The sequence below is a fragment of the Juglans microcarpa x Juglans regia genome, chromosome 6D, assembly GCF_004785595.1.
Source record: "Juglans microcarpa x Juglans regia isolate MS1-56 chromosome 6D, Jm3101_v1.0, whole genome shotgun sequence".
Lineage (NCBI taxonomy): Eukaryota > Viridiplantae > Streptophyta > Magnoliopsida > Fagales > Juglandaceae > Juglans > Juglans microcarpa x Juglans regia.
The window spans coordinates 11,412,976-11,437,862 of record NC_054604.1 but is presented as its reverse complement, the minus strand read 5'-3'; the positions used below and the strand labels follow the sequence as shown (position 1 = coordinate 11,437,862).

The following is a 24,887-nucleotide window of genomic DNA, read 5'->3' as shown; positions in this document are numbered from 1 at the left end:
TGCTCCCCTCCTTTACCAGTGTAAAGGATTTAGATTCTATGGCCGCCAACTCCATAGAAGAACCCATACTGACCCACTCCCCTTCTTCAACAACCATTCATCATCTCAGAGAAACCAGATCCGAAATCCGTTGGGAGCTGCAAGCACTGCGAAGTTGTGGACTCCAGGTCGTGCTCATTGCAAGCACTGCAGACTTGTTTCCAGCTGCAAATCGTGCTCACAGAAGACGTCGGAGCACTCGCCAAAGCCTTCAGGAGGATCGCCGAAGTACTCTGAAAGGCAATACAGTGATATCTAAGACGCCGGAGGTTGAACTGACGCCGGACGGCCCTCAGTGAAGTCGCCGAGGTCCGTCGGCTTTATCTGTGCCGACGGTGCAGTGTGTCTCACAGGCAAAGGGTGGGTGGCGGCAGATCTGGTTCCTTAGGGTTTTCGCGCTTCGTATTGTTTTCTCTCTCCTCTGGACCGATGCCAGACGACCCTCAGCGAAGTCGCCGGGGCCCATCGGCTTTGACTGTGTCGACGGAGGTCACTCGCCGGCAAGGGTGGTATTGCTTTGGTTTTTTGCTATTGTACTCAATGGAACTAGTGCTCTTGATTTTGTTGTTTCCTTTTCCGGCCTGTAGGATGTAATTAGGTGTTTGCTTTTGTATACTCTCAGTGTACTTGGATGCATTTTACCTATCCAAAATATATTCTAGAACTCCCCATCAAGTGTGGGTCACACTCCTTACAAAAAAAAATCCCCAGCATATAGAATATTTAAATGAAATGAGAGGAAAAGAGTTGAGTCAAGGTTGGAATTCATGAGCACCACTATCGTATATGTGAAATCACCAATGGTCTCAAAATTTTTAACCTATGCAAAGACATGAATTTAATCCTTTAAATGATATTCTAACAAATATAATTACATCCTTATCTCTAATTCTGGAAGCAGTCATGTTCTGATCTGCATTGTCGGATGTATAACCACGAGTAAGAACTCAGACTATCTGCATAGCCAGATGTATAACCTTAAGTAATAAACTCTAGGACTCATTTGATCAAGGAATCAGTAAAAAATTGAAAGCCAAGGATATGTTACTCATGAGCCACCAAATACTCACACAACAGTACTGGCGCAAAAGGATCGTTCCTTTGATTTTAGACAATAAAGAGAGAATTCTACAGTAAGAACTCCAAAATCCAAATCAATTGTTAAATAGTAAGAGGCCAATGATCTCAAAACTTTGAAATCTGTAGGCCTAGCCAACCAATTTAGTAGAAGTAACAAAACATGGTGTCTGCACAACCACCACCACCCCCTCCCCTTCTTCTGGTTAATGATGCCTTTGTAAATCTTCAACCAACCAGCATGGAGAAGATAAACTACCATTAATTTGGAACTTTTGTGGTTGGTATCATATTTGTAGCTAAAATGAAAGAAAAGTACCTCTTCCAAGTTTATCTGGAATGGTTTTACGAAATCCTCAAACATTACTGGAGATAGGCCCTTCATTTTCTCTTCAACTTCCTACAGAAAGAAACAAAACTAAATGGTCATTTATAATGACACAAAATTTCGATTAGGAAAGAGAGGTAGTGAGTAATGGCAAAAGGTAAGACTGCAGTTAAACTTCCAATCTACGAGATGCCAAGTTGTCTGGTGTTCTACTAAAACTAAACTAATTTATTACAACATTTATTACACTGCCCTAACACCTTGTCCACCCATTATGAACATGAACATCTTCACCCCCTCCCCTCTTATGTGATTTTTTTTTCATCTCATAGCAAGTAACTTTGCATTCTAATATACTGTTTTCAAGTGGTAGGTTTTTCTATAAAGATATTTATTTTTTTTGTTTCTTTTAGTTGGCTAAGTGGGTTCTAAGAGCTCATATTCTGCAGTAATAAACTGAAATGTTAAAGTCATAAAGAAACTGTAAACGATGTTAACTGAAATAGTGCACTTAATGTAGTTCATGCAGATGGACAGACCAAAGAGTTGAGGATACTTTATGTTGTTGATGAAAATATATATATTTTTTTTTTATAAGTATGTTGTTGATGAAAATATTAAAGAAACTTTAGCTGCTCAAGGTCTATGCTATCATACTATTCACAGCTACAAAATTTACAGTCAGATTGAAAAAACTTAAAGGTCTGTAAGCATACCAATCCAGTTATCCTTGACTTTTCCAGCAGTTCTTTTGTGATCATGTCAAGTATGTGCCTGTTATCTCTCAAGCCACGCATGGCAAATTCTTCTGCTTCTTCAATGTACTGCAACCAGCAATCAAATCTTACTATCTTACTATATAATTGATTCTTAAAAGAAAATATAAGGTTATGAGGTTCAAATAAAGAAAAAAGACATGAATAAACCATTCACATCTTATGAACCCTTCTTTGCAAGGGCTTCACATAAAAAAATATGCATCAAGACACGTTGGAATCAAAAGAATAATGAGATTCCAAACAGTTGAAGAGGGAGCTTTTTTAAGCCAAAGAGTGAACAACTCACATAATGCAGGCACTGCTACCAACCGATTTTTGTGTATGAAGCTTAAAACAATGATACAAGAAGAAGCAATCATAATTACCCTTGTCAACTCTCTACTAAATAGCTCAGAAACTTCGAGCGTCATATTGGCTGGAATCACTTGAGGGTCATCCCACTGGCATCATGAAGAAGTAGCAGATAAAAAATATTAATTCAAAATTCACAATTATATAGTATGCAGCTCTAATTTGTTTCTTTTGATATGCAAGTTTGTGAGAAATGAAAAACATACTCTGTATCTTATCAGCTCGCCATCTGGACTATCTGGTCGATCCCCCAATCCAACTCTTTTTGTCAAGGCTGTAAGCCCCAATCTGGTATTTTGGGGGCTGATCACCATCTCTCTGGCAATCTGATAAACAACTTGAGTGAGAGAAGGGATTGGGAATTTTGACCAAAACATTCGGTAATTAAAAAATCATTGTATTAAACGAGAATAAGGATTCAGTAAACAGGATGTGTCGGAACAAACTCCTTAACGATTAAAATCTGCAATTTAAAAGATTAATAACTTTTACACAATTATTAGAACAAATACTGCCTAAAGTAGATACCCAGTCATTGCAAAATCCTCAGCTACAAAGACTTTCGAGATCTAGGTAAGTTCACCCCTAAAAGGTTCTGACTTTTTCTCCCTCTCCAAAATTTTCCCATATGGCAAACAAGTGACCAAAGCTCTCTTTCCAGAAATGAAGTAATAGGTGATAGACTATTTTTAAATTACCTTACACTTTTTTTTATAGGTAAGAAATCCTTACACATATAATACATATATATCCATAATGATTAAAATCCCTTTCAAAGACTCCATTGTCAAAGTTGAAGAGCTGCAATAGATTTTCACGGGTCTAACTTCCATGACTTTCTTGTTCTCTTTTTCCTTCTAAATGGGCATTTCTCTTATATACGTCCTGTGTACCTAGGTTGCGCCTTTTGCACTTTTTATAAAATATAATACTAATAAAAACAACCTCCCCCATCCCAACAGAAAAATGAACTATTTTGGGGAATGTGCAAGCTCCATATATTCTTCCATAGTGATGGTGCATCCCCTTCTTAAATACTCTAGAGTAAGGAGCATCAAACATACTAGACCCCAATAACCTCCAATACATCGTATCCTCCTTTGCTCTCCTTCACCAAATGGGAAACTAGAGGACAAATATTTTAACAACTCAAATTAAACATTTTGAGAAACCTAGCAGTTTCCTTAGAAATCCACAATATAAGTAACGGCCACCCTTCATGCAACAAAACTGAATGACTATTAAAATCTTCATTTTTTTGGACAAGTGACTGTTAAAATCTTCATTAAAGGAGATATTATCCTAAAATTATCACAGGTTGACAAAATATCTCCACAGCATCAATTGTCCTAAGTTAAACACAAGTAACAACGATTACCTTCGTTATCTTCTCCAGATCATCCCTTCCTCCATCAGTTACATCATTGCCAAACACAACACGTTCTGCACAACGCCCACCATGAGCTACCACCATTTGCATTTTCATGTAGCCAAAGGTTGTATAACCTTGATCTACCATATCTTCTCGGGGATAGAACACAGAGATTGCAGTTTCCTGTTCACGGTAAAATAACCCCATCACGATGCAACTTGTCGAACATTATTTGATTGCAACTCCAAAAGTCCATTTCTGTTGCCAGAAATTTTACCTTTCCACCAGGCAGGAGCTGAGAAAATGCATGCCAATCAAATCGAGGAAACAAATGAGCCAATACTATGTGACCAGCTTCATGCACAGCCAGCAGTCTCTTCTTCTCAAAAGACACCTGTTACAAATTATGCAGACTCAAATACCGGAATAATTTTATATTACATTTTTTACTTTGATAAGCACCAGCATCAATATGGATACACATACACTTTCTTCACATTTCAGCTGCTCTTCTTCAGTGAGAAGTACGCCCATGCCCTCAAGCAATTGTTTATCTAGCACATCAACAATATCTTGCTGATAAATCTTGGAGTGTCCTTTCCTCACCTGCAAGCAACAAAGAAATTATGTGCAAAAAATTGGTCATATTGTTGCTGAAATGCATGAGATTACTAAAGGATACTCGAGTTACAGTTCAATCTAAATGAAAAGTCATAAAAAATAATGCATGACAGAAATCACTTTTAGACAGCCGTGTATCAGATCCCAATCAACAATGACCCCCTTAAAGATAATAAGATTTCACCGGGCATGCTTTAAAGCAAAAGGTTTGAGATTGTGAAACAGGATTGAGACTGAAAAAGTTGGAGCATCAGCACATATGCTTGCTTGCAAATGAGCTAGGACCTTAGTTGGAGGGTAGCACTTCCAGGGAGTTAGAAAAGAAAAAGAAGAGTCCATTGGTTGAAAAATAAGTTCAGGACATTAGATAGAAGCTATAAGAAGGAAGCAATAATGCACTTGTGATTTTCTCATATAAAGCAGCAGTAACAATTACTATCACCCAGCAAGGATGAGATACCAAACAAACAAACAATAAAAGATAGAAATGCATAATTCCATTCTTGAAATCTATATCTCTGTGTGCACAAGTAAATGAGAAAAAAAAAAAAAACAGAAACCGTCTATTTATAGTTTTGGGAGCTTATGAACTCTTCCTTCCTTATCCACTAGATCATCAGCCCATAGTCTCCAGAAAATTATAAAGACAATGTGCATGCTGAAGAGCTAATCAAAGCTTAAGGAGATGATAACTGACCCAAAAATACGTGTCAGAGTTCAGACAAAAACACACTAACACTCCCCATTATGTGGAGGCCAACCTCTGTGATCCAAATGTGAACCTTGTACACAAGGAATATAAGAAATTAATGAAAAGGGTGGCTTTTGGGTGTTTTCAGCCATCCATGGGGGTGAGGGAAGGATCCTAAGATCTCAGCAAAGAAATCTGAATAAAGAAGGCTTTGATATCATGTTGGAGACCCGATAATCCAAAAGTCTCAACTCAACAATATATATCTAACTCCGGAAATAACATTAACAAATGAAATTGGGTTATCTTTTCACCATGAGGCAATGCTGCGATGTCTAATACATCTATGGTATGTACTACAGGAGAAGCATCAAACATCTTAGGGGATTTCCCTACATATGCACCATTGGTTAACCAACGTGATGACATGTCATTTTATGCTGTCCAAGGTGAGGATTTCCCTTAGTGTGGCTGTCCATGTGAAGAAAGCTACCCTTGGGGGAGCCCTATTTCCATGAATATGAACCATAGGAAAGAAGCCTTAACATGATTACATAGCAAATTGTAGTATGACCACTAAAACATGCCTCTCCTAGATGGGGTCCAAACCATTTTATCATCACCATCTTGTGAATTTATCTTGAATCAGGATCTTTTGGCTCGTCCCACCCCACCCTACATGAGAATAACCTATCAAAGAAAGATAAAGAGATCCACTTCACAATCATTTGAAGATGAGGCCCCATTGGGTAGAATCATGCCAAGGATAGCGATTTGCTACATAAGCTTCCTTCATGCAAACAATTCTAAATAAAACTGGAAATGAACTTCTTGATCACCACGCCACACATCATTCCAAAAGCGTATATTTGACTTGCCACCCACCAAATACACCAAACTGGGAAAAGTCACCCCACTCTCTTCTAATGTTCCTCCAAAGACCAACCCCAAAAGACCCATTTACTTCAATTGAACACCAACCTGCTCCCATATATTATGTTCATTAACACCATCCAAAGGCTCTCCCTTTCATAGGCAAATGACAAAGCCGCTTCCCAAAACACGACATCCGTGCAGCCAGCGTGCCGAAAGAACCACTTCTCCTCTGCTCACGCTGGAAATAGCCTAAGGACACCACAAAAGATGCCAAATGGTGAGTTCCCTTCCCCTTCACGTCCAGCTTTCTTTCTCCCCACTCTCATACTCATTTGAAACAGAGACTCGTGATCAAGATACCGCGCCAGGCGTTAACAGTCACGAAGGAGCCGCTGCCAACCACCACCATCACGTTGGAACCGCAGCAAAGCACCATAGAAAAGAGCTATACCTGTCATTAACCACCACAGAGGGCGTCGACCAGCCCACCCTACACTGCAGGGAACTGAAACTAGGAGAAAGCCTGCACATTCAAATCGGGACATCCGGTTGCTCCATTCCGTCACCAACGCCATCCATCTTGCCAGAAACCACGGTAAAAATCACAGAAACCGCCAGCCGACTCTTCCTCGCACCACCATGGTAAGGCCTTCAAGTCGTTTCCATCTTTTTCTCTCTCTAACAGTGTCGAGTCCCTTCTCACTCACCTCGGTGTTCCACCACTATACTGCAGAGGAAGTCGAAACCATCACCCTGCTGATTGGTACCACCAGCCACAACCCACTTCATACGACATCTCAGTGTGAGCCTCTGTTTCTCCATTTCTAAACACTAAGGGGAAGTTTGGACACAGATGTGATATGAAATTCTCAAAATTTTCAAAACTTCTCATAGTTTCATTCCCAAACATACTCAAAAAACACAAAACACTCTTCAATTTCAAATCTTCAACATTTTCATCAAATCATTACCTAATAATTATCCAAACACAAAAACCAATACAACTTTTTCAAACTTAAAAAAAACACAAAAATCAATATAACTTTTTAAAACATTAAAATAAAAATAATATTCAAACAATTTTTTAACTTTATAATATTTTTATTCAACTTTTTCTCTCTCATTTCCCAAAACCCAATAAAACATCTTATTCCACATTCAGATTTATATTCCACATTCCGAAAAGCACATGAAATAGTGAAGTCACCCATAAATCTCGAACTTTTCCACTACCCTTTTATGCCACATCAACAATATACCTCCTAAAGCCCTATTGAATCCAAATGGCACCAATCTACATGCTTTCCACTACAAAATTTACATACGATACTACATGGTACGTTCTTCACTTTTGTTTCCTAAAGAAAAATGATATTCATATTCCAACTTCTGAGCAAATTCTCAAATTGAAGGCACCTATTCATCATTCAAACATTTGACATTCCGCGAAAAGATCTTAAGCTTCATAAATGGACATGGGAGTCCTGGCATATGTGAGCCTCTTTAACTCTCTTTGATGCTTCAAGTCAGATTTAGAGCCACAACGCTTTTGGTTTTATTTGCTTCAATAGCAACAAACAAAGACATGAGCTCCTCCTAAAACCCTTCACAAGAAAAGTTTTGACAAACTGCAAAATTCTGTCAATCGGGTGATTTTTTAGTCAACCTACCTGAATAATTAAGCGGGTTAATCGCCTTGACCTGAACCCAGCACGCATGTTTAACTGGTTAAACGGGTTAATCATTCAGGACAGGTCGGGTCGGGTCGGGATTTGACCAGTAAAAAATAAAAATATATATTTACAAACATTTGATACTTCCTCATGCTATAGAAGAAAATTTTAAGAAAAGAATAAAAATAAATGAGATATTTTTCAATCTTAAACTCAATTTGTAACAAACATAACACACCCAAATGACCTTTTTTTTTTTCTTTTGCTAATTGGGTGACTTGGGTCAACCCATGAACCCATGGGCGGACCCGACACAACTCGATTATCATCAGGTCAAATTCGAGTTGACCAAAGCTGACTTGAACCCAATTATGTCAAACCATTACCCCATTATCATGTTAGGTTTGTGGCTTATGTCAAAAACTGACAACCTTATATACAATACCCAATTTGGTATGGAATACACAAAGCAAGAGGCTCACAACACAAAGGTTCCTCTGGTTCCCAGTATTGTGATTAGAATACATAATTCTTTTGATGTAAGTTGTTGCTCCAATGGGGTACCCCCATATTCCTTGAGCACTCCCAAAAGAATAAGCTACCTATCTTTCCTCCAAGCACTAGTGAGAGGAGATTTGGCATAAATAAAAGATTTGTCTCTTACAACTTCCTAAAACCCAACACTCCAAGTCAAAAGACTAGATTAAACCCTGTTGGATTCCGGTTCAACCTTGGAATAGAAGCTGGAACCTCTCCTGATGCTAGACTTCCCACTATAGACCCCCCCCCCCCCCAAAAGTTCAAGAACCCTCTCAAAACAACCCTGTTGAGCACAATGGTGTGCTTACCTCACCAGGTTTCTAAACCCGAGTTTATTCAAATGGTGAATCGGTGCATTTAGCCTCTTCTGGCATACTGTTCTCCTCCCATTGAATGTTAATAGGGGTCAATGCTAGGTCCTCACAACCCCAGGTATGTTTTTGTTTCTCACCATTGCCACTCGGTTTGATTGGAGGGTCGTGAGTTGAAGTTGACACCCCCAGATCCTCAACATTGGCTTTGGCCTGCCACTAAAAGTGGGGCTGTGTAATCTCTTTATACATCGCCAATAGCCTTTCGCTTTAAATGACCAAGAACCCAGCCTTTCTAATCTTGGCCCTCTTGATTTCTTTCAAGGACTAGTCCAACAGCCCTCTAACTGAAGGAGCGAGTTCAAGCTTGGTCTAAGAATACGCATCCCTCCTTGAGGCCCATTTCTTAGCATGCCTAATGTCCCGTAATCTAGCATCCAAAGCCTTCAAGAATTTTAATACCTCTTTTCTCATGTGCAATAGTTGATTTTGGAAAAAGCCAACATACCAACATGCACGTCCTTTGCCCACTTCTCTGTTGTACCACTACTTGAGATTTCCGTATTTCTCGCAACGATCTTATTGTTAATGGATTTTGAGCCCAGAGTTGTTGTCTTTTCTGCAAAGCCATTTGGGTTCTTCCTCTCCATTCCTAGTTTTCCCTTGGGTCGTCTTTTAAGTTGTCGGGTTATTCCACTATCTTGCCACAACTTTTTTTTTTTTTGATAAGTAATCGATAATATTATTAATAGAGATAGACAAAGCCCGAGTACACAAGATGGTATACAAGAGATAAGACCTATCTAGGTCGAAGTAATAGAAGCTAGAAAGTCATAAAAATTCAGGCCATTAAAATCTAAAGCTATGGCCTATAAAAATAAAGTATGGAAACATAGACAACTAAGTTCCTCTGGTGACCACTCCTTGTTTTCAAAAGTCCAATCGTTGCGCTCTTGCCATATACACCACATAATACAGATTGAGATCATCTTCCACACCCGCCTTGATTTGTGGGACTCCTCTCGAAAGTGTCCAGCTAGCCAATAGATCAACCACAGTTGCAAGCATGACAAAGGATAACTCTACTCGGCTAAACACTTCAACCCACAAGGCTCTAGTTGTCTCACAATGTAACAAAAGGTGTTCCACTGTCTCATCGGATCTCTTGCACATGTAGCACCAATCTAGAATAACTATCCTGCGCTTCCTCAAGTTGTCGGTAGTCAGGATCTTCCTCAAAATTGTTGTCCATGTAAAGTAAACTGCCTTTGGAGGCGCCTTATTCCTCCAAATTCTCCTCCATAGGACTGAGAATTTGATGCTTGGGTAAGGCCCTTATAGAAGGATCGAACCGAAAAAATGCCCTTACCCGCTGGAGTCCACCACAGCCTATCAGTTTGCAGTCTATTTGGCCTCATAGCCAATCGTGCCACAACCTATCAGGGGTAGTGAGGGAGGGTAGTTGCAGCTTCATTGCTCAATGTTGCTCGAATGGTCGTGGCCGTTACATGGCGGTGGTGGAATATGGGGGTGGAGGCAGAAGAAACTTCATCTTTGTGCCTGAAGAGAAGGAAGGCAAAGGTTGGAAAAGGCTAAGGGAGGCGTTATGGGAGTTCCTCAAGGAAACGAAAACCTCAGGCAATGAGGTTTTCCTTTCCTGGAGAAACTGTAATGCCTCAACAAAGAACTGGTGTAAAGGAGCAGGGAGGTAACCACAACCATGGCGCTGTTAGTGACAGAATCTTTCGGCGTGAACAATGGCAGAGTGGTGGGAGTAGACTTGCAGAGGCCATGGCAGAGGGGGAGGTACACAGTGCTCGCCTGGATGTGAAGGTGCAGTTGTGCACTTTGCAGAACCAAGTGGAGTGGCTGTTGAGTGTTGTCGCGCCTAAAGGGGAAAGGGGAATGGAGAAGGCTGGGTAGTTTATAGAGATCGGGAAATGGGCTGGAAGGAAGGAAGGCCCAGGCCCAAGTGAGGGCCCTGGTCATGTTGTGGTAGCTGGCCCGTCAAGGCCTAGTGGGCCTGTCTATCGTTGGAAGATCAAAGGCTGGTGGGTTTTAGCCCGTATGGAGGATGTGAAGGGATGGAGATCGCCGGCCCAAGACTGACGGCAACTTAGCCAACGTGCCGGCGATGACCTCGGTGGCATTGCAACCCGTCGTGCCTCTGTTAACATATACCATTTAGGAAGTTATACAATTTAGGACTCTTTTTAATATTAGTTGTACAGATATATTACCATGTATATAGGCTGATTATTAGGAATCAGTTAGATTTTCGCGTATAGCATATTATCTATTTTCCTTGTATAGATGCTTTTTACGTGGTGAATGAGGAAGGCTGAATTTAGAGAGCCAATTTTTCCAAATATTCTTGGTTTTTTGAGTGTTTTGACATGGTATCAAGAGCAAGATTCATAGTTTTAATTTTTTTTTTACATTTTCTGCATTATCGGCGCTGTCTAAGGTTGTGGTCTTGGCTATCGGCGTTGTCTGAGTTTTCCTCTGGGGTTTCTTGTGGGTTTCAGCGCCATCTGAGTGGATTTTGGAGATTCTCGCGCCATCTGAGTACTTCTTTGAGAATATTGGCACCATTTGGATTTTGGAATAAGAACCAAAAGTTTCTTGCCTGTTCTAGTTTCTAGTTCTTCTTGTGAACTTTAGGCGTCATCTGGGTTTTGGGAAAGGAGAATTTTCGGTGCTTTCTGTGCACGTTCTTGGCTCTGTCTGAGTTGAAGTCTGGAGTTCTTTGTGGCTTTCGGTGTCATCGGCATGGGTTTGTTTCCTGGATTCTTGTGGATTTCGGCATGAGTTTCTTTGGATTTCGACATGAGTTTCTTTTGCCAACTGCAATATTTCCTGGTTTGGCTTATTGTTTTCAGCACTTTCTGTTAGTTTCTATTTGGTTAACGGCGCTTTCTGTTCTGGTGCACAAACTTCTGGTTGGATATTTTCCTTTCAGTTCCATCATGTCATCTGATAAGTTAGACTCGTTCCCTACTCGTTTTACTGGCAAAACTTATTCTGCTTGGGAGTTTCAATTTCAATTTCAATTATTTGTCAAAGGGAAAAAATTGCAGGGTCATATTAATGGGAGTGATCCTGCACCTAGAGATGTAGAGACTTTGTCTAAATGGGAAATCAAGGATGCTCAGGTTATGACCTGGATCCTTAGCTCGATTGAGCCTCACCTTGTTCTCAATCTGAGGCCTTATAAAACTGCTACTAACACGTAGAATCATCTAAACAAAGTTTACAATCAAGACAACACAGCTCGTCATTTTCAATTGGAGTATGAGATGAAGAATTTCACACAGGGAAGTCTCTCAATTGAGGAATATTTTTCTGGTTTTCGTGAGGAGCATCGGATAGTAACTCAAGTTGCCATAGAACATCGGGGTAATGTTAGTGCACCTGTTACTGTGGCTTATGCAGCACAAGGGAGGAATAAGGGTAGAGACATGCGTGCTGTCCAGGGCTTTAGTTGTAAAGCTTTTGGTCATATTGCTCGGGATTGTCCCAAGAAGTTCTGTAACTACTACAAGAAATAGGGTCATATCATCTCTGCTTGTCCTCTAGTTTTGTTGCATGGCCTGCTACCTCGCCGGTTGTTCCTATTCCTGCTCCTACAACCTTATCAAACCCGAATACACTCACTCCTGAAATGGTACAACAGATGATCATTTCTATTTTTTCTGCTTTTGGGCTCTGAGGTAATCATAAAATTTCTTCTAAGCCATGGTATTTTGACTCTGGCGCCTCTAACCATATGACCGATACTGTTGTTCCTCTTTCCAATGTCAAAAATTATGATGGAAATCTGAAAATTAACACCACTGATGGCAGTTCTCTGCCTATCAGTGCTGTTGGTGATATTTTTTCTTCCTTAACTGATGTTTTTGTGTCTCCTGATCTCTCCACAAATCTTATTTCTATTGGTCAATTGGCTGATATTAATTATAATGTCCATTTCTCTCGTTCTGGTTGTGTTGTGCAAGATCAAGTGTCAGGGAAGATGATCGCGAAGGGGCCTAAAGTGGGACAACTCTTTCGTCTCCACGTTTCTATTTCCACCATTATTCCTAGTTTTCTTTTACTTTCCTTTGCATGTAATGTTGTTGATTCTAGAAATAAGATGTGGCATAGATGTCTTGGCCACCCAAATTTTGATGTACTTCGCACTTTGTTTAATTCTGGTTTATTGGAAAATAAAACATGTTCTTCTCTTGATCTTTCTTTTGATTGTACATCATGCGAACTTGGCAAAAGTAAAGTTCTACCTTTTCCTCATCATGCATCTCGTGCCTCACAATGTTTCAATCTTATTCATAGTGATGTTTGGGGAATTGCACCTGTTGTTTCTCATGCGCATTACAAGTACTTTGTTACTTTCATTGATGACTTTAGTCGCTACTTGGGTTTACTTCCTATGAGCTAAGGCCGATGTTTTTTCAGTACTTAAGCGATTTCTTGCACTTCTTGAGACTCAATTCTCTGCCAGCATCAAGGTCTTGCGCTCTGATTTTGGCGGCGAATACATGTCTAATGAGTTTTAGGACTTTCTTTAAAGCAAATGGATCATCTCTTAGCGTTCTTGTCCTTCAACACCATAACAAAATGGTGTTACTGAGAGGAAAAATCATCACCTTCTTGATGTGGTAAGAACCCTTTTACTTGAATCATCTGTTCCTCCTCGTTTTTGGTGTGAAGCGCTTTCTACTTCGGTTCATTTGATCAATCGCTTAACCTCTCCTACATTACATCATGTTTCTCCCTTCTTTAAGTTGTTTGGCCAATTTCCTACATATTTGATCTTCGAGCACTTGGTTGTGTTTGTTTTGTACATCTCCCTACACATGAACGACATAAACTTACTGCTCAATCTGTTAAGTGTGCTTTTTTTGGTTATGCTATACCTCAAAAGGGTTATGTATATTATGATCCTCATGCTCGTCATATACGTGTTTCTAGGAATGTGGTTTTCTTTGAAAATCAATATTTCTTTCCATCTAATATCGAGCTGCCATTTGCATCTTTATCTTTTCTGCCTAGCTTTTCTAATTCCCCGACAATTGTGGAAAGGTTCAAACTTGGTTTTGTGTATGGAAGACATAGTTGACATGAGTCTGGTTCCACTTCCTCTGTGCCCCCTCACGATCTTGACCTAGCGCCTAATCCTGCTCTTGCTTCCACCACTCTTCGCCGGTCTACTCGCCCTTCTCGACCCCCTAATTGGTATGGTTTCTCCTCCCCTATCCCTCTTGTGGCTACTTTATTCTCTATTTTCATTCCCTCTTGCTACAAATAGGCCATGGAACATTAGTGTTGGCAAAATGCAATACAAACAGAACTCCAAGCACTTGAGGAGAATCACACTTGGGATATTGTTCATTGCCCCTACAATCAATACTATTGGCAGTAAATGAGTTTTCTCTGTAAAGCTTTGTTCTGATGGCTCTTTGGACCAGTACAAAGCTCGCCTAGTAGCTCTGGCAAACAAACAGGAATATGAGGATGATTATGAGGAGACATTTGCTCTTGTTGCCAAAATGACCATGGTTCAAACCCTCTTAGCTATTGTCGCTTCCCAGTCGTGCCAACTGCACCAGATTGATGTGAAGAACGCATTTCTTCATGGTGATCTCCAAGAAGAGATCTACATGAAACTTTCATCTGGTATGACTACTTCTTCTCCTCATGATATCTGTAAGCTAAGGCCTTCTCTGTATGGGCTCAAGCAGGCTCCCCGGGCTTGGTTTGAGAAGTTCCGCAGTACACTTCTTACCTTCAGTTTTACACAAAGTCAGTATGATTCTTCTCTCTTCTTCCACAAGTCTGCATCGGGTATAGTCCTTCTCTTAGTTTATGTGGATGATATTATCATTACTGGTACTGACTGTGGTATGATCACCAAGCTTCAACAGCTGTTGCATGCGACTTTCCATATGAAAGATCTTGGCCAGCTCACATACTTCTTAGGATTGGAAGTACATCTTCGGGCCAATGATATTTTCTTAAACCAGCATAAGTATATTAAAGATCTTATTACCTTGGCTGGTTTGGAGGACTTCTGTTGATACTCCTATGGAGGTAAATGTCAAATACAGGAAAGATGAAGGGGACCTTCAGCATGATCCTACTCTCTATCGGCGCCTGGTTGGGAGTCTTATCTACTTGACCACTACTCGCCCCGATATCTCTTATGCTGTTCATCATATTAGTCAGTCTATGTCTTCTCCTCGACATCTCCATCTTGCTGCAATTCGACGCAGCATCCTCTATCTTCGAGGTTCGCCTACTCGTGGGTTATTCTTTCCTACACGCTCATCTCTTCAACTTGTTGCCTATAGTGATGCTAATTGGGCTGGGTGTTCGGATACGCGTCTATCTTTTACGGGTTGGTGTATGTTTTTAGGTGATGCCTTAATTTCTTGGAGATGTAAGAAACAAGATCGTGTTTCTAAATCCTCTACTGAGGCCGAGTATCGTGCCATGTCTGCTGCTTGTTCTGAAATTGTATGGCTACGTGGTCTTCTTAAGGAGCTTGGGTTTCCTCAGACTACTTTTACCCCTCTTCATGCTGATAACACTAGTGCTATTCAGATCGCCACCAATCCCGTTTCCATGAACACACCAAGCACATTGAGGTTGATTGTCATTCTATCTGAGATACCTTGGAAAGTCGGGTGATATCTCTTCCTTATATTTCTTTGGATCTCCAAGTGGCCGATGTCTTCACCAAAGCAATGACTCGACAGCGGCATCCATTTCTGGTTGGCAAATTGTTACTAGTTGACTTACCAGCATCAATTTGAGGGGGGATGTTAACGTATACCATTTAGGAAGTTATATAATTTAGGACTCCTCTTTTAATATTAGCTGTACATATATATTACCATGTATATAGGTTGATTATTAGGAATCAGTTAGATTTTCCCGTGTATAGCATATTATCTATTTTCCTTGTATAGATGCTTTTTACGTGGTGAACGAGGAAGGCTGAATTCAGAAAGCCAATTTTTCCAAATATTCTAGGTTTTCTGAGTGTTTTGACAGCGTCCACTGATGGAGGTCCAAATGGCACTAGCGATGGAGGAAAAGATAGAGGCAAAGCCGCGTCAAGTGCACTCAGACAAGATCTCGCCACCGTGTGCCGCCATCTCTGCTCCGTTCGGCCAGAAACTACGGATGAGAAGTTTGGAAGGGTGCCACCCTTCCCAGACAAAGGTCCATATGGCGCCGGCGATGGGGGAAGTCCTTGAGGCAAAACCGCGACGTGTGCAACTCGAAGAGATTGCGTCGTCGTGTGTGGCAACCTTGGCTCTGTCTGGCCAGAATCAGCCGATGATTTGTTTGGAAGCCCTACCGTCCCAGATCGAGGAACATCTTGAGGCTTTCTCGGCTGGAGAGGTTTGTTCAGAAACTGTGGGTGCTCGGGTGGAGGTGTTTGATGATGGGCTTTCTCGGAGGCTTGGTGGGGAGGTAATGATGGTCCACGAGACTCAGTTTTCCACTAGTAACACTATGGTTGAATGGGAGGGCAAAAATTTATTCGGGGAGGAAGAGAGGGGGGTTGACATCAAAGCTACAGTGGGTTCCCAGTGAGGAGGAGCCTATCCCGTTGAATCGTATGCTTCCAAATGAATCCAATGTGTCGGATTGGGTGCTCCAAAAGGTGAAGGAAATGCAATATTGTGTAGGAATGGAATGTGTGGGTTATGAAGAGCAATTCTAGGCATTACTTACTGCCATTGAAGCAGGTCACTCACAGGCAAAGAAATCAGGGTAAAAAAAAAAAACAGTGGGAGCTCAAGCGCCTAACTTGGTCAATAAATTATGAAGGAAGTTCAAGCCGTGAAAGATCCAAGGGGACAGGGCTTGCCTCTCCATTATGAAGCCGAAAATTGTGTCTTGGAATGTCCGCGGGTTGAACAAGGTAAATAAGCGACTTCGAATAAAAAACTTGTTGTGGGAATTGAAAGCGGACATAGTCTGTTTACAAGAAACCAAGCTGAAATGTGTTTCTAGGAGGATAATTCGAAGTGTTTGGAGTTGTACTTATGCGGATTGGGCTTATCTTGCATTGAATGGGACTTCGGGTGGAATCCTAGCGATATGGGATAAACGAGTTGTGGAGAAATTGGAAGAGTTTGTAGGGGAGTATACTGTGGCATGTTCGTTTAAGAGTGTGGCAGATGATTTTGTGTGGGCTTTTGCAGGTTTATATGGCCTAAATGTAGACAATGATAGAAGATTCTTATGGGAGGAACTTGCTAGGTTACATAGCTGATGGGAGCTTCCATGGTGTGGAGGGGATTTCAACGTCATCAGATTCCCTAGTGAACGATTTGGAGACAGTAGGACGTGCCCAACAATGACAGAGTTTTCAGATTGTATTTTTGATTTAAACCTGTTGGACATTCCTCTCTTGGGGGGCTCTTTTACTTGGTCGAATAATCAGACATGGTCCCGGCTGGACAGATTTTTAATCTCTCTGGAGTGGGAGGTGCATTACCCGAAGGTATACCAAAAGTGGCTGCAACGTCTTTGTTCGGATCATTTTCCTATCTTGTTGGATTGTGGTGGCATTCAAAGTGGGCGCCAATACTTTTAAGTTCGAAAACATTAGGCTGAAAAGTGAAGGTTTTGTGGATAAGGCTAGGCAATGGTGGTCTTCTTACCAGTTTCACGGCAACCCCTCATTCATCCTAGCCTGTAAACTAAAAGCCTTGAAAAATGACCTCAAGCTGTGGAATTCTCAGTCCTTTGGAGATTTAGAGGAGTGAAAGAAATGTATGGCGGAGGAGTTGCAATAGCTTGAGAGGATTATTGAGGCTAGAATCCTTTCTCCAGAAGAGGCAATGCAAAAGGCAGAGTTGATTTCAGAATTGGAAAGAGTATTATCTTTGCAGGAGATTTCTTGGCGCCAGAAGTTCAGAGCATTGTGGTTGAAAGAAGGGGACCGGAGTACTACGTTCTTCCATAGAGTGGCTAACTCTCATAGAAAAAATAATACCATTGAAATGCTGCATATTAATGGTATGGAATGCAACGAGACCAATTTGATTCGGGACCTATAGTAGATTTCTATGATCAATTGCTTACAGAACGTGAGGGATGGAGGCCCAAGCTAGATGGGCTTGGTTTTGATACTATTGAGTCTCAGGCAGCATCTTGGTTGGAGAGGCCTTTTAAAGAGGAGGAAGTGTATGATGTAGTAAAACGTATGGGTAAGATAAAGCCCCAGGTCCAGATGGCTTCTCGATGGGCTTTTTCCAATCATGTTGGGAGGTGGTGAAAGATGACATTATGAGCGTGTTTCAGAAAATATCCTCGGTTGGGAAGTTTGAGAAAAACCAAAATGCCACTTTTATTTCGCTGATCCCGAAGAAGATTGGAGCGTCGGAGGTTAAGGATTTTTAACCCATTAGTCTTGTGAATGGGGTGTATAAAATTATCTCCAAGGTGCTTGCCAACAGATTAGGGGAGGTTTTGGGCAAGATCATTTCGAAGCCACAAAATGCATTTGTTAAGGGGCGACAAATTCTTGATTCAGTCCTTATAGTGAATGAGGGCCTGGATAGCAGATTAAAGGTTGGCTCCACAGGGATTATTTGCAAATTAGACATGGAGAAGGCATACGACCATGTAAACTGGGATTTTCTCCTATATTTGTTGGGAAGATGCGGCTTTGGGGTCAAATGGTGCATCTCAACGACAAGATTCTCAATCTTGATTAATCGTTGTCCTATCGACTTCTTAAGCAGCTCTCAAGGTCTAAGGCAAGGAGACCCTTTGTCCCCACTTCTCTTTGTTATCATTATGGAAGCCTTGAGTAGGATGATATCGGCAGTGGTTATGCATGGGTTTGTGGTTGGATTTCCAATTGGTGACCCCAATAGGGACAATATTAATTTGTCTCATCTACTCTTTGCAAATGACACACTCCTATTCCGTGGGGCGGATCAAAATCAGTTGAGGGCAATGAAGGCTTTGTTATTATGCTTTGTAGCAGCGTCAGGCTTGAAAATGAATTTCGACAAGTCAGAGTTAGTGCTAGTGGGGAACGTGAGTAATACTCGGCAGCTAGCTAGTATACTTGGGTGTAAGGTAGTGTATCTTCCTATTACCTATTTGGAATTGCCTTTGGGAGCTGTTGCAAGGACCTCCTCCATTTGGGATTTAGTTATTGAGAAGACAGGAAGAAAATTGGCAGGGTGGAAGAGATTGTATTTGTCTAAGAGTGGCCGTTTGAGTCTCATTAAGAGTACTATTTCTAACTTACCTACGTATTTCTTATCTCTGGCACGTGTAACAGCTAGGATTGATCAACTGTATCGTGATTTCTTATGGAGTGGGATAGGGGATGAATTCAAATTTTACCTGGTTAGCTGGGATAAGGTGTGTAGATCAGTCTCGTCAGGTGGTTTGGGTATAAAAAACTTGATAACATTTAAGCAGACCCTACTTGGAAAGTGGTTGTGGAGGTATAACATGGAACCAGAAGCTCTTTGGAAACTAGTGGTTGATTGCAAATATGGAAGATTGTGGGGTGGCTGGTGCACTGATGAGGTAAATGGGGCCAATGGTGTGGGGGTTTGGAAAATTAGGCGCGGGTGGGGGGTTTTTAATAGCAATTCTAAGTTGATGTTTGGGGGGGGGGGGGGGGGGTTCCAAAATTAAGTTTTGGAGGGACATATGATGCGAGAATGAGGCCCTAAAGGATGCTTTCCCAGTTGTTTTCCAAGTGGCCAGTAATCAAGAAGCTTCAGTAGAGGACCTTATGCTTTGATCAGGGGATCAAGTGCAGTAGAATGTCACGTTTAGTTAAGCGGCGCAAGATTGGGAAGTAGACAACTTTGAGGCTCTTTTCAGCCTATTGTGCCACAACCTTAGGATACATCAGACTTCCTCCTTCCACTTCGTTCGCGTCTACAAACAGATGAGCTAAGCCTTCCAAATTCAGCTTTCCACCGTCACCCCAATGATGAAGCTCGACTCTTGAGCCTGTCATGGGAAGATGACTAAGATATTACCGTCACCTTATTGAGTTCTCTATGAAAATCTTGCCAACCTTTTCCTTTTCTTCCCTCTAGGATTACCAACAAATTCCTTTGATCGTCCCCTCTGTATACTGAGAGCTCTAATAAATATCCATGGGTATTTGTACAATACTACAAGAAGAATGCATTGTTTCCTTCTTGCGAGTGGTCCACAAAATCTTTACCTCCCATCAACTGTAAAAGAGCCTTCACTGCGGATATCAACCACTCCACTCTTGGTTTCCCAATAGACAATGACTGACATGCCCCTGGATAGTGACATGAATTACTGAGTGCTCTTCGTAAAAAACAAACAGCTTGGCTTCTATGAGCAACTTCCTTGTGACTTCCATGGAAAAGGACCATGCTTCAGACCAAAAACAACCTTGAAGACCATAACATATTGTTGCCAAGGAAACAAAGGTCTACAAAGGTGGTTAACTTCAGCAAATATCACTGGTAATAGCCATGAAGTGAGAGGAGGAGGGGGGGGGGGGGGGGGGGGGGGGGGGGGGGGAGGATATTATTATCAAGAATTATGCTGCTGTAATATTCTTTTTTGTAATAACTTAACAGAAGAGTCCTTGCAAGTATACCCTTGATTTTGTTTCATCCCAATCACCAACAAATGTCATTTTCAAACTTCATGTCCAAGACTTGTGACTAGTTGTAATACACCATTCAACATAAAGTTGTTAGCCAGAAATTTCTTCCAAGATGTGTGCTTTCATAAGAAATATGTAGGCTCCATGCAACTTTAATTTCAATAAGTAACCATTCAAAGTCAGCAATATAATCACATATGAAACTAATCTATTAAGCACAGCCCAAAGCAAAATAGCTTTCAAATGATCAAAGGAAATTAATGTGAATGTCACTAGAAAACACTGTCAACTAACTTCACCATATGCACAAAGTAAAAACATCTGGAACTTCTAGTTCCAGATCAAAAACTTTAAGGGGTATCCTTAGATTTTTTTAGCTAATTAATCAAAAATGTTAAATCATTATTTGTCCAAAAAGCTTAAACCAACTTGAAGAGGTAAATTTAATCATTTAAATTATATTCTAACAATCCCCCAAGTGTATGGGCTAGACTCCCTCTAAATAAGTAGGTACAATATGTGGAATATTTAGTTAAATAGGAGTAAAGGGTGGAGTCAAGATTCGAACTCAAAACCTATACTATGATACCATATTAAATTATTGCTTATCCCAAAAGCTTAAACCGATGGGAAGAGATAAATTTAATTATCTAAATTATATCCTAACAAGAACAAAGATATAAAGTAGATGAAGCATGGTACTAAACTTACCTGCTTGAGATGTAGGAACAAAGCAAAGGAATGACTTTTTTTTTTTTTTAATATAAGTACAAAGCATGGGAATAACTGTCTTGATCAATAATATGAATGTTTAACTCACCGACATTATTGCTGCTTCATTGACAAGATTTCGGATATCTGCCCCAGAAAACCCAACAGTACGGAAGACAAGCTGTAGGGTTGAATGAAAAACAGAGTACAGAAAGTCAAACAAGATTAAACCTTCAGTGGTACAATTACAATTATAAAAATAAGCACCAAATGGAAAGGATTGAACAATCACTGTATATTTTAGACATCTAGGAACACGACCACTTATCCCCACTTCTTGAATTTGAGAACCACCTACATATTTAAAAAATAATATATACAAAAGCACTATCTAAGAAGGTTTTTTAGCGTGAGTATTATTTGCCAAGGATCAAATATTGACAAGGCAAACACCAACACAAGTCCTCATATACTCTATGGTTAATTATTTATGCAGGCAACATAGTGAGATCCACCAAAGATTACAAATGGATAAAATCCAAGCAACTGTAAATGACTAACGCTTCAAAACAAAAAACTTTGCTCTGAGTAAATCCGAAGGCTACCTACAGACTTAGGATGAATGGAGGGCCCGAATTCTGTCCAAACCAGTGTAAGAATCAATAAAATGTTTTTGGTAGGAAAACAATTATTGATTCTTACACTGGTCTAAATTAAAAAATAAAAAAGGAGGAAATGGGAACAAGTAGGAAGCAGGACAGTCAAGGAAATCACTATATCCTGGAAACAAACCAGAAGACTGACAATATATAAAAAGAGAATGCTGAAATTAACTGCACCCACATAAAAAGGTGGTCCAGGAAGTTACTGTCCTTAACTTGGGACTCAATTATTAAAATAATATGTTAAGGGACAACCTCTCTCTCTCTCTCTCTCTCTCTATGTATATAGAGGAGTGTGTGTTTATATGATAAATGTGTACAAATAAACATATATATATATATATATATATATATATATTGGAGGCTCTTGTGTTTATTTCTGGCATGATGTCTGGTGTGATGAGAGGACCCTTAAGTGTGTTTTTCCCACTCTCTTTCAGATTGTAATAAATAGGCTATGGTGGCTGATTTTTTGATAAGTAAAACTTTATTGATAGGAATAGGCATAGCCCAAGTACACAGGAAGTATACACAAGAAGTACCACAAAAAGTCCCAATTGACATGATCATATGCCTTCTCCATGTCTAATTTGCAAAGGATCCCAAGTGTTCCCGCCTTGATCCTACTATCCAAACATTCATTGGCAATTAGAACCGAATCCAAAATTTGTCTTCGCTTCACAAAAGCATTATGAGGTTTTGATACAATGCTACTCATAATGGCAATCATTCGGTTAGCAAGTACCTTAGCGAGTATCTTGTACACCCCATTAACAAGGCTAATGGGTCGAAAATCCTTTTTGATAAGATAACTTTTTTTTTTTATAAGAATGGGTTGAAAATCCTTTACCTCCATTGGCCCCACTTTCTTAGGAATAAGGGCAATAAAAGTCGCATTAAGGCTCTTTTTGAATTTTCCAAAAGAAAGAAATTCATAAAAGACCTTCATAATATCCTCACCAGCCACATCCCAACAATCATGATAGAAAGCCATAGAAAACCCATCTGGACCTTGTGCTTTATCCTTATCCATCCCAAGAATCACCTGAACAACTTCGTCCTCCTCAAAAGGTCTCTCCAACCAAATAGATCTTGACTGATCAATCATGTCAAAGGACAAACCATCAAGTTTCGCTCTCCAAGAAAATTTCTCTGTAAGGAGATCTTCAAAGAAATTGACAATATGCCCCTTAATAATATCGATCTGAACAAACCTGTCCATTAATCTGAAGCATCTCAATCACGACTGTTTGGAAGATGGTGCCTCTATGTTTAATGTACTTGGAACGAGAGGAATGGTCACTGTTTTAATAATAGGTAACGTTCAATGGGAGGGTCCAGGGACTTTTTCTTTCATACATTGTTACTTTGGGCTTTGGCCATTGTATTGAATGGGACTGGTTTTAATAGTGCTTAGCTTGTAATTAGGTTCATCTCTTGTATACTTCCTATATACTTGGGCCTTGCCTAATTATATGGATTAATAAAATCTTTCTTACTTATCAAAAAAGAAAAAAGAATTAGCCATCTGATTTATGTCTCCAGTATATTTCTTCCATTAGAAGCACCTTTTCAAGCTCCGTCATGATAGAAAATTTCCTGCAAGATTCCTCTTTAGAAAGAGGAGCACTCACCTGCCTATCCTCCAAAATTTGTACGTCCTTGAAAAGGAACTGTTTTTGACAGTCAATATGTCCAAAGACATCTGCATTCCACATCTTCAAATCCCTCTTCAATGCTTTAAGTTTCCCAGCCAAAATAAAACTTGGTGAACCCTCTAAAAGATACGAGGACCACCAAAACCTTACTTTCTCAACAAAACCTTCAACTTTCAGCCACATATTTTCAAACTTAAAATATCTCTTACCCTCATGAATGCCCCCACAATCCAGGACGATAGGGAAATGGTCTAAACACCCTAGCTAATCTCTCGCCACGTACAAGGCTCCCACAATCTAGGACAATTGGGAAATGGAAGTAGAAGATCCTCAGAGCAATCCTTTTACAAGGATCTTTCAGGTCATCATGGTAACCACTTTCCCTAGAAGAGTACTTGGAGATGCAAGGTACGTCCCAAGATTGCCTTTTCTAGTTGGACTGCTTCACTTGGGGAAACTCCTGCCATTGACTATGTGAGAGCATGGGGTCTTATCATTTTAGATTGGTGTTACATTGTAAGAAAAACGGGAGACTGTGGATCATCTTAATATGAAAAAGACTTTTTCTTCACTTTTTAGTAAAAAGGGTTTTGAGAACCACTAATTCATTCCAAAAATAGTAATGCTGTATGTTCATGTGTAGAAGTTAGCATATCAATTTCACATGAAAGCACACTTTAGTGCACAAGTAGCATGCAAGTTGCTAAGGTTCAGCACATGCCTCTCCAATCTGTTGATATCAAGGACCGCAGCCTCACCTTCCCCATGGAATTATATAATTTTTTAATCCAGCTTACCAAAAAGTCTAGCAAGAAAAATTAAGTTGTAGCAGCTTCTAAAATTATAACAAATTTAGTATGACTATGACAATCAACATCACCAAAATTGCTTCTGTGTATGCTTTTTGTGTTGTGTGTGTGTGTGTGGGGGGGGGGGGGGGGGGGGGGGGGGGGGGGGGGGGGGGGGAAGAGAGAGAGAGAGAGAGAGCACTAATGATTAATTTACTTATTATTTGTGTTACCTAAACAAGAAAGGCCAAATACTTACTTCTTCAAAGTCTACATCTTCTGCAAGTTGCTTTCCAGCACTATGCACACCAAAAATTTGCACTCGTTGCTTGGCATCTGGCAGACCAATGTACAAACGACGGTCAATACGTCCAGGGCGAACGAACTCAAGGTCCAATTCATCTGGCCTATTGGTAGCACAAATGAATATCACAGCTTGTCTCAGTGAGAATCGATCAACACCAGTTGTTTCCTTCCTACACAAGATACATAGGGGAACATGAAAATTAATTTTACTAGAAAAACATTAGAAACAAACAGACAGAGAGAAGTCCAAGGAGGAAGCCTCTAATCAATTTTTTTTCATCCCAGTTGAGGGTTCTGGACCATTTGATAGGTAAACTAGAGCATCAATTTTCTTTGTAAAAGAAGAACCCTTAAAAAAAGAAGAAATACAAGAACTCCACATTCTTCTGGGCAAGACAGCTATATCCAAAAGCCAAAGGGAAGTTACAATAAGATGCCAGAAACAAGAAGACCCATC

At 40.3% G+C, this 24,887-nt stretch overlaps 1 protein-coding gene across 1 annotated transcript in view; it reads right to left on the bottom strand.

Moving 5' to 3' along the window:
• Positions 1–24,887, bottom strand: part of LOC121234194 (ATP-dependent zinc metalloprotease FTSH 12, chloroplastic) — a 56,151-nt gene that overhangs the window by 10,295 nt on the left and 20,969 nt on the right. The window contains exons 10-18 of the mRNA XM_041130035.1: positions 24,384–24,600; positions 21,126–21,197; positions 4,433–4,552; positions 4,224–4,340; positions 3,953–4,129; positions 2,781–2,900; positions 2,589–2,663; positions 2,161–2,268; positions 1,436–1,516 (exon numbers count right to left, since the gene is read on the bottom strand). Coding sequence (XP_040985969.1) covers positions 1,436–1,516; positions 2,161–2,268; positions 2,589–2,663; positions 2,781–2,900; positions 3,953–4,129; positions 4,224–4,340; positions 4,433–4,552; positions 21,126–21,197; positions 24,384–24,600 — 1,087 coding nt within the window. The remainder of the gene's footprint in view (positions 1–1,435; positions 1,517–2,160; positions 2,269–2,588; positions 2,664–2,780; positions 2,901–3,952; positions 4,130–4,223; positions 4,341–4,432; positions 4,553–21,125; positions 21,198–24,383; positions 24,601–24,887) is intronic.